Genomic DNA, 10,578 nt, shown 5'->3' with positions numbered 1-10,578 from the left:
TGTCTGTACACCCTGCCTGGGACCTGGGTTCTCACTGCATCTGGGACCCTCTTCTAATTTACATGGAGCCACCCTGACAGTGGAAGGCCTTGTGGCTCAGTGAGCCCTCCAGGGTCACAGTGAGTGGCTGCAATTGTGTGTCATTTGGGGAATTCTGAGGAGCCTCACTCATCCCCACCAAAGAGGAAAACACTTCCTCCACCAGCTGTGCAAGTGCTGGTCTCTTCCGGCTCAGCCATTCAGATGGGTGTTTCCTCAAGTCTCTTGAACCTTTAGAGGATCCACAAAGTTCCACATGACCTTGGGGAGCAGGATCATGAAGCTGTCACAAATTAACATGTAACACCTAAGAGGTCAGTGGTGCTGAGTGCTGGGTCAGGAGTCAGTGAGGTGGGCTGGAGAGTCCAAGAGGAACCAGCAACACATCTCCTGATCTCCAGGCAGCTGGGGCAGTGGATGGACTCAGGGACCTGCTTCTGGGAAAGCCAAGGACACAAGCCTTAGAAGACAGCAGATGGCAGACTAAAGGACTGTTAAGGTGCCTTTAGTTCTGACTTTGGGTTTTTTTTTTTTTTTTTCTACAAATTCTAAGTCACAGAGACAGCCAATCTGCAAAGGATGAGGGCACAGTGCTCAGGACTATGCTTTCATTTGAACAAATGGCAAATTTAGGGGATCCCCCAAACCACCCTCAGGTTTGAGAATTCCCTATAGAGCAGACAGGACTCACTGAGACCCATCCTGATCCCAGTGTATTACAGGAAGCCTGTGGGTTTCCATCAGTCACAGGGCAGAGTCTGGGTGAATTTCACACCTGAAGCTTTGATTGTCCCCATGATGCGTTACTGTTCTGGAACTTGGTGTGTGGCAGGGCACACGGAACACTGCCTGCCAGGGACACTCACCCATTTAAAAAAAAATTATCCTGACTTGTGGTCTCCAGCCCCTCCCTGAGATCAGACTAATGTCTTAGAGTCCAGCTCCTCCAGAGGCCCCATCACACGTCTCGTTGTCAGACTGAACAGTGGCCAAAAGGCCCAGGCAGACAAGGACACTTATATCAGCCAGAATATTCTAGGGGCTTAGGGACCACTTCCCAGTAGCCAAGGGCAAAGATCAGGTTGACCCCTCACTACACACTGAGGCCCTTGAATGCCGGCTTTCTGCTCTAATCCCACTTCTCTTTGTTTCTCTGTGGAGTTCCCACTCACCAACTCTTTTAAAGTGCTGGTGTTGCCCTATCTCTGAGACATCTCTACCAAAAGTGGTTGTTTTTTTTTTTTTTTGGCTGAGCTACATGGCTTGTGGGATCCTTGGTCCCTGACCAGGGACTGAGTCATGCCCGAGGCAGTGGGAGTGCAGAGTCATAACCTCTGGACCACCAGGGAATTCCATCAAATATCTCTCTTAAGTTATGAGTATCCTAAGGTGACTTTTTTTTTTATCTGTTAGAGGATTGAAGAAGTATATGGAGCATCTACAAGGTATAAAACCTGTGTTTAATGTTGAAAGAGGAAATTTTACTTTTGTAAATTTCTTTTCTAATTGATTTATAGTACTATCTCTGTATTTATGCAGAATAGACATTTTTGAACCTATTTTACAGACAAGCGAACTGCCTTTCTAACCACTTGACCTTCATTGTTACAGGGAAGACATGAATGCACTACATGAATATCTGAATGAACTGAAAAGAGACTTGGCTGGGAAGGAGCAAGAAACGCTCCCAAAAGAGCAGCTGGATAGGAAGAGGTTTCTGAAGAAGTTTCCTCGGGTGACACAGCAGCTGGTGGAGCTCAAAAACAAGCTCCAGGAGCTTGCAGACAATGTTGACAAAGTCCACAGGGACTGTACCATCTCCAATGTGGTGACCCACAGCACTGGCACTTTATCTGGTGCCCTGACCATCCTTGGCCTGGTTCTGGCACCCGTGACAGCGGGGGCCAGTGTGGCACTCTCAGCCACTGGGATAGGGCTGGGAGCAGCGGCTGCTGTGACCGCTGTGTCCACCAGCATTGTGGAACATGTAAGTAGGTCATCAGCAGAAAACAAAGCCAGTCAATTGATGTCAATTGGCATCAAGAAATGGAAGGTGCTCCTAGAGGTACTCAAGAGCAACCCCCAAATTGTTGACACAACAGAGAAATTGGCAAAAGCCGAGAAACACCTTGAAATAAATATACATGCCATGGAGACAGGTGAAGCCAACCCTGACTCTGCAGTCAATGCAAACGTCTACCTGAGCTCTGGGAGAATCGCAGCCCCAGCCATCCAGCAGGTAGAGGCAGGTTTCAAAGGCACGGCTGTGGCAGTTACCAAAGGAGCCCGAATCGCGGGGGCAGCCACTGCAGGGCTCTTCCTCCTGGTGGATGTGGGCTTCCTGGTGAAGGAGTCAATGCACCTGCATGACGGTGCAAAGGCAGTATCAGCTGAAAACCTGCGGCAGCGGGCCAGGGAGCTGGAGAGGAAGCTGGAGGAGCTCACCCAGATCTACAAGCGTCTGCAAGAGGACCCAACTCCACCACCCCCAGAGCAGTGAGGGTCCAGGGACACATTCAGGGCCAAGGTGCAGAGGCACATTGACACAGAAAGACAAAAGGGCTGAAAATGGGGATAGTCAGAGAGGCAGGATCGTTGGGATCCAGGGAACAGTAGCAGGGGCTGCTCTATCACCCTTCCTGGGTCTGATGCCCCAGCAAGAAGAGTCTCCCCTGGTGGTGGCCTCTAGCCTGACTTCTCCAACAACTTGAACTCAGAGAGGCAGCATTTGATCCCAGCATTTTATCTTAATTAGGCTGTGAGTTCTTTTGTCTGCTTGTTTCTTTAATTGAATCTTTGATCCCAGCATTTTAGAGTTGATTTAATTTCAGTTTCACACAATATTCTGTTAGTTCAGGTGAACATCGAAGTGATTCAGTTATACATAATCTATGTATATACCTATATTCTTTTTAATTTTTTTCATTACAGATTATTATAAGATACTGACTATTATTCCCTGTGGTATACATGAAGTCCTTGTTTTTTTTAATCTATTTTATGTATGGTAGTGTGCATCTGTTAATCCCACACTCCTAGTTTACCCCTCTCTCTCTTTAGTAACAACAAGTTATGTTTTCTATGACTATGAGTCTGTTTTGTTTGTTCATAAGTTTATTTGGACTCTTTTTTTTTGGCCATGCCAAGCAGTTTGTGGGATCTCAGATCCCCAATGTGGGATAAACGTGGCCATAGCAGCAAAACCACCAAATGCTAACCACTAGAGCACCAGGGAACCACCTAGACTATTTCTTAGATTCTCCATATAAGTGATATTATGTATCTGTCTTTTCTGCCAGACTTACTTCACTTAGTATGATCACCTCTAGATCCATACATGTTACTACAAAAGGCATTGTTTCATTCTTTTTATGGCTGAGTCATATTCCATTGTTTGTATGTGCCACATTGTCTTTATCCCTTCATCTGTTGACGGACATTTAGGTTGCTTCCATGTCTTGGCTATTGTAAATAGTGCTGCTATGAACATGGGGTGCATGTATCTTTTCGAATTGGAACTTTTTCTTTTCCAAATATATGCCCTGAAGTGGGATTGCTGGATCACCTGATAGCTTGATTTTTAGTTTTTAAGGAACTTCTTTACTGTTTTCCATAACGGCCACACCAATTTATATTCCCAGCAACAGTGTAGGAGGCTTGCCTTTTCTCCACATCATCTCCAATACTGATTGTCTGTAGACTTTGACTTGATGGCCCTTCTGATTGGTAGGGGGTGATCTCTTATTGTAGTTTTGATTAGCATCCACAGAGGATGAGATGGTTGGATGGCATCACTGACTCAATGGAGATGAGTTTGAGTGGACTCCGGGAGATGGTGATGGACAGGGAGGCCTGGCGTGCTGTGGTCCATGGGGTCTTGAAGAGTCGGACACGACTGAGCGCCTGAACTGAACTGAACTGAATAATTAGCAGTGTTCAGCCTCTTTGCATATGCTGGCTAGCCATCTGTATATCTTCTTTGAAGAATGGTCTATGTAGAACTTCAGGCAGTGGCTTCTTGGTGACAGTGGTGGTGATGATGGTGGCGGCAGCAGTGGTGATGACAACTCAGTGGATGGAGCATCTGACAAGTATCCAGGTGCCCTTTGAGTTCAGGTGCACCGAGAGACCAGTGAAGTTCCCATGAAATTCCCAGTGTTGTGTAGGAACAGAGATTGATTTGGGAAAAAGAGAAAGAAAGATGAAGCAGAAGGCATCAACAGGTCAAGGAACTATGCGGTGTGTCAAGGAGATCAACCAGCCTGGGGTCAACAGACAAGGCCTCTCTGACCCTCAATTTCCTCCTCAGTTGGGGATGAAGCAGAACAAGATATTCTAGGACCATCTGCCTCTCTCCACATTGTGTTCTACAGACTTTAGTTCAATAAATATGAACTGATTGACTGAGGCTTCCTTGCATTGATTGATGAGCTCAGCTGGGCTCCGATGCCTGACCTCCTTCCCCATGAGCCTGTCTCCCAGGGTCTCAGGAAGCACATCCTCCATGGCTCCTCCTGCCTGCCTGCTGGGCTCCCATAAAGTTGTTTCCCTCAGACCCTGGAGCCCCGCAGGCCCCATGGGACACCAGGGGGAGCCCATGTTGTCTGACTTGGGCTGAGCACGGGATGCCCCTCCTCCAGCCCTGGGGACAAGGATGGACACGGGGCACCCGAGGGTGGTTGAGAGCAGAGGGCTTGTGTGCAGGTGTGAGGAGGGGGGTCAGCCGTAAACAGAGGGGCAGAGAGAGAGCACACGCCTCACCCAGGCTGCCTTCACGTTTCACCAGGACTCCTGTAGGAACTTCCAGAACGGTCTTCCTGTGTTTACCTTGGGGCACTGCCCTGCCTCACCTGTCTATTCCCCACATGGGGCTGGAATGACTCTTAAGAATATTGATCTTAGCTCTACCTGCTTCCCCTCCTCCACAGCTGCCTATGACTCTGAGCACAGATGCTCAAAGCCTCGCTGCAGCCTAGCCTGCTGGAGCCTGTGGTCCCCCTAGGGCAGAGCTGGATGCCAGGCTCACTCCATCCCCAGGAGCAGGACTGAGTGGCTGGGGAAAGTGGGCAGGAAGGAGGGAAAGTCCATCCAAGGCCATGTTCTGACCTGGCCACCCATCTGGGATTGCACCTGCCTGGACCTTCTGAGGAGCCTTCATGGGATGCCTCAGGCTCCTCCTCTCCAGGGTGGAGAGGGGAGCATCTGGGTGTGGCTCTCACCCCCATGGGCCTGCTCCACAGGGCACCAACTCTCTGTGTTTCCACGTGTGGAGCATGTGAGCACCTAACAGTTTCCCATGCCTGGAGCCCAGGGCAGGAAGCCAGAGACCTGGGACCTGGAAATGATCCCAGGACATCTCCTAAGTCCCTCCCCACGTGCTGCAGAGCCTTCTCCACACTTTTGTCCAAACCTCCCTCGGAAGACTTTCCTCAGTGCCTCGGACTCCCTCTCAGCCCGTGTTTTCCTGAGGCTTCAACCAGTCCTCTCATTCCTTCTTGAAGATGTCAGCAGTCATGGCCATCACCTGCCTGACCTTCAGAAATGTGAGTTCATTCCTTCATCGGTTCTTCATCAGTTCCTGGAGAATTCCCATCCTGCACAGACTTCTCTGGGCAGGGTTTCAGGCACTGGGTACAGAACCATTCTGTGTCCACCCCCATCTCCCCCAACCCTTAGAGCTGGACTCCATTGAGCTCAATGTGTGGCTGATGCAACTCCACGGTGACCCGTGTCAGGTGAGATCCTTGTAGTTCTGAGCAACAGAAACTGCATCTGGCTAAGTGAGCACAGAAGAGGGTGCACTGAGAGGGAAGAAGTCCAGGTCAGAGGATAGAAAGAAGTCCCAAACGTGCACAGTTCAGGAAGGACAGGAAGCAGGACATGTCCCCCTCCAGGATCCCACAGTCTGTCCCCTGAGGTCCCATCAGCAGGGGGCTCTGGGTCCAGACACCTGGAATCTCAGTGTCAAGTTCCCAAGAGACAGAATAACTTGGGCCTGGGGACAGTATCCTTGGACTGATATTTCAGGCTGAAGGATGAGGAAGATGAATGAGTAACAGGGACCTGAACCCTGGGGGAAAGTCTCAGGTAGAGAGGCTCCAGATTGAGTGCTTCCTGGATGCACACATGCCCTCTGCCCAGACCAACAGACATGACTCTCCTCACGCTGTTCTGGGTCCAAGCACCCCACACACGACAGTAAGTGCACCGCCCACTTCCCCAGCTGGAGACAAACACGAATCCCCTCCCCCTGCTGCATCTTGCAGTGATGTCAAGGGTGAAGGGCCCCAGCGCGATGCCAGTGCATCTCCTGGTCCATCAGGCTCCTTTCTCAGTCTTCTGCATGTGTATTATATATGTGCAGGCAACAGGGAGGTGCAGTGAGACCCCGGCCCCCAGGAACATTGCTCTCCTGATACCAGTCTTCACTGGGATCCCACTCCCTGTTCCTCTTTCCTGCGGGGAAATTCACCCCTGTGGAGCCTGGGCTGGGCCATCGCTGTGTCAGCACTGTCACCTGGGTCCTAATCAGGACCTCACTGCACCTCTGAGAGCAGGTGCTTGTCACCCCAATGGAGAGCAGGAGGAAGCTGGGCCCAGGGACCAGGAGAGTGGCTGAGGCCCCTGCCTGGGAGGGCCATCCTGGGTGGGCCTACTGGGTGCCTTGAGCCTCCTCCCTGATCCATGTTGAGCTGATTGGTCGGGAGAACGCAGGGTGTTCTGTTCCAGGAGGAAGTGAAGCAAGCATGTGGTGTTTCTGTAACACAGCTCATCCTGGGTCCAGTGCAGAGTACCCACCCCCCTGGGAGCCCAGACCATGCAGCTGTCTGTCCTCACCTGCTGTCCTGTCCCCTGTGGGGAGAGGTGGGCAGGGATGTGTGCTGCACACATGTGCCCGCCACCCAGGGCCTGAGTGCCTCCGGGCAGAGCCTCTGCTGACAATTTCATGTTTCTCTCATGCCTTGGTGCTGGATATCTTTAAGATCCTGCTCCCATCTCTCAAAAATGCCTGGAAGTTCACATTAAGTTGTTCTTTTTCAAAGGGTGCTGTCCTGGACCTCATACTGGTGATGACTGCTGAGTCTGGGCAGAGCCCTCCCTCCAAAGATAGGGACATTGTTTTTGAAAGACAGCAGATGTGTTATGCCCAACCATTCTTTAACCTGATAATTAAAAAAGCTGTATATTTCATTATGAAAACACTACAACTAACGGTTCAGATTCAGAAAATGGGGTAAAACCTAGAGAAGTAAAATAATTCCCCCAGTAAGATTATTGGCCATCTCCCTACAGTGCAGCTGTGTTTTTAGAAGCAAACCTCAAAAATCTTGTCATTTCTTCTGTACATACTTCAGTTCATCCCTATATTTTAAAAAGGTCTTTGCCTGGTAACTTTCCTGGTGGCTCAGAGGTTAAAGCGTCTGCCTCCAATGCGGGAGACCCTGGTTCGGTCCCTGGGTTGGGAAGATCCCCTGGAGAAGGAGATGGCAACCCACTCCAGTATTCTTGCCTGGAGAATCTCATGGATGGAGGAGCCTGGTAGGCTACAGTCCACGGGGTCCCAAAGAGTCAGACACGACTGAGCGACTTTACTTCACTTGCCTGGTGGCCAGACCCTAAAGAATCTGCCCTCAATGTGGGAGACCCGAGTTCATATCCCTGGGTCGGGAAGACTTCCTGGAGAAGGGAATGGCAACCCACTCCAGGATTCTTGCCTGGAGAATTTCATGGACAGAGGAGTCTGGTGAGCTACAGTCCATGGCTTGAGCTACAGTTCAAAGACTTGAACACAACTGAATGACTAACACATCGCAAAATGTCTAAGTTGGCTCTGCCCATATTGTTGGAATTTAGGCTCTTGCAACTTCCTTCCATTTAAATAACACTGCACTGAACATATTTGTGTATGAAGTTTCCCCCTCATCTTTGAGGCTGTTTTTCTGGGGGTGGGCCCTGCAGATGACATTGTTGGGGTAAAGGGAATGAGCGCTTAAAGGCTCCATGTGTCTGACCCATCCCCACCCTGCCACCCCCCCGGGTGTCCCTGCAGGCTGACTTCGCCATCGAGGTGTGGCCAAGGCCACCTATGAGCGCATGTTCACACCACCTGGTGCACAGCCTCCAGTGGCTGGATCCCAGGGCGTGGACCTAATTGAACAGGGGTGTCTTCAGTCTGTGGAGGTCCTGGCTTAGACGAAAGCTGGTTCTTCTCAGCAAATTGTGTTGCTTGCACAGAGTAGCTAACAACTGGTTTCACTCGGATGCTGGGTTACACCCAGTCTGGGCCCAGCCTCCTCGTCAATGACAGTTGTTGATGAGAGACTTGCCCTGTCACAGCGCTGCTCCCAAGCCACTTGTGGCCCTTGAGCGCCATCCTGCACCTGGCCCCACTTTCTTGGCTTCCCCTGCTTCGCTCCTTAGGTTCCTAAGTATGCTGAAGCCCCTCTAGACTTCACCTGTTTAAAGAAACACTCTTTCCTAATCACCTAGGGTAATGTACCAGAGCCCCGATATCCACTGCCACCTTGGTTAGAAATGCACGGGGACAGAGATGCCAGCAGGTAAAATCCCTTCAGGGCCCAGGTTCTGTGTTTCTCTGCAAGTCTGACTCCTTACCTGTCCCGTGCTGGCCCCCACGTGCCCCCTTCCTGGAGTTCCTCCAGCCCGCTTTCCCTGCATCAGGAGAAGTCTGTGCGCAGAGCATTAAGACCGATCCAGGGCCTTGGTCTTTCTCTAGGACTCCGTGGTGGCTGGGGTGGCATGTGGTCAGCGGCCAGCTCTCCTCTTCTACATCAGGGTCCTGGAGATCGAGAGCAACCTGTACCGCATGGGCCAGAGCAAGGTTTTCTTTGGGCTACTGTGCTGGCCCACCTGGAGGAGGAGCAGGACCTGAAGATCACAATGTCATCATCGGCTTCCAGGCCTGATGCAGGGGCTACCTGGCCGGGAAGTGAGTCCCGGGACACCCAGCCCACCCAGCCTGATCCTGGGGGGTCCCTAGCTGTCCTGTGGTGGAGGCACTGAGGAAGCAGGGGCCTGGGCACCCTCATGCTGGCAGGTGTCCCCCCGGGAGGCCCACATGGCTTTCCCTGCCCCCTGGATTTCTGCCTGAGGTTTAAAGTGAGCAGGTGGGAGGGGTGACTGTGCTTGGATTTTCCCTCCAGAAAAACCCCTGCCTCCCACTGTTCCTCCCTGTGTCCCTTCTGTAGGTGTGACACCCAGATCTGGCTGTCCCCAGAGGACCCCAAGCTCTGGGGAAGAGGCATCCTTGAGTCCCAGCAGCTCCAGTGGGGTCAGAGGCAGACTTGTGCAGGTCAGTGGGCAGGGCAGCTGCCTGTTTGCCCCTTGACTCCTCTGTGTCTGGGCTCTGGGGCTTGTGTCCTGGCCTGAGCCCTGAGCACTGGGAACAGGGTGTCAAATGGATGTTTGCAGGATGTGAGCTGCTGACATTCTCCCACCAAACACAAGTCCCTGAGTTGCTGGAACAAACCCCCACCTCTCCCCTCCTCTCAGCTCCCTTATCTGCAAAATGCAACAGATACATAACAGTTGGCTTTAAAAACAAACTATGGTTGGCTATCCTCATGGAATAATCTCCTGTCCCTCCCTCAAAACCTGGGGGGGGACCATAATGGCCCAGGGACATTTCCTGGGGTGAAGCAGCCCTGAGGGAAGGGCAGGCGGGCCTCCATGGGGCATCCAGGTCCACTGCAGTCACTTCTGCTTGAGGCAAACCGAGAAGTTCACCAGCAGTCCAGCTGCAGGACTCTCAGACTGTGGGAACTTGACCTGCATTTCTTCATCTGTGAAATGGAGCCAGCACTCCTAGAGCTGATGTGAGATTCAACAGGAAAGGCGTGGACGGTGTGAGCACAGCGCCTGCCACATGCTCAGCCCCGTCCACAGAGGCTCTTTGCTCAGGAACCAAACAGGAGACAGGGCCAGCTCTCCGTTGCAGACTTCTCTGAGTCGCCAGGACACTGGTTTTCTGATAAAAGTCTTCCATTTGGAGAGAAAAAAATCTGTTGTCAGGTGGAGATAAGCCAAGGTAGAAAAGGCAGCGTGCTCTCAGCCCTTCCCACAAACTTCTGCATCCACCTTATGGCAGTGACCACCAAGGCTGGGCCTCCTCCTGTGGCCACCGGGACTAAATGCACTGAGTTCTGTCCCTGCCAGCAGGGCTAAGTCTAGAGGGATCTGATCAAAAGGGATGGGGGTGGGGGACAGAGTGGCTGAGGGGTGGCCTTAGGCCCCTCTTCCAGGTACCATGGGAGGAGAACAGGAAACAGTGGGCTCTGCAGGTGAGGTCACGGAGGGCTTCTCAGAGGAGGTGATGCCAGATTTGGGCTTTGCAGAAAGATTTCTCCCGGTTGGATGCAGCAGGTGTCCCTGGCAGAAGAACCTAGAAGTGTGAGTGAATCCTGGAAGCCACCTGGATGTGGCCCTCAGCAGCAGAGTGTGACCAGTATGCACTGAGCAGCTGGTCTGTTCTGGGACTGTACCTCATGCTGGTGGCACAAGGTGAATGAGGCAGGCAGG

At 51.7% G+C, this 10,578-nt stretch overlaps 1 protein-coding gene across 1 annotated transcript; it reads left to right on the top strand.

Moving 5' to 3' along the window:
• The first annotated feature begins 1,657 nt into the window (after window positions 1-1,657).
• On the top strand, window positions 1,658-2,539 carry LOC102284424 (apolipoprotein L3). The gene has a single exon (XM_005898282.2). The coding sequence runs from the start codon at window positions 1,658-1,660 to the stop codon at window positions 2,537-2,539; it is 882 nt and encodes a 293-aa protein (XP_005898344.2).
• Window positions 2,540-10,578: the final 8,039 nt, after the last annotated feature.

The sequence above is a fragment of the Bos mutus genome, chromosome 5, assembly GCF_027580195.1.
Source record: "Bos mutus isolate GX-2022 chromosome 5, NWIPB_WYAK_1.1, whole genome shotgun sequence".
Classification (NCBI taxonomy): domain Eukaryota; kingdom Metazoa; phylum Chordata; class Mammalia; order Artiodactyla; family Bovidae; genus Bos; species Bos mutus.
The sequence above is the reverse complement of the archived record's forward strand: the minus strand, read 5'-3'. Positions and strand labels throughout refer to the sequence as shown.

What these genes read in the sequence shown, in the direction of transcription:
- LOC102284424 (XM_005898282.2), top strand. Translation starts at nt 1,658, where the DNA reads ATGAATGCACTACATGAATATCTGAATGAACTGAAAAGAGACTTGGCT.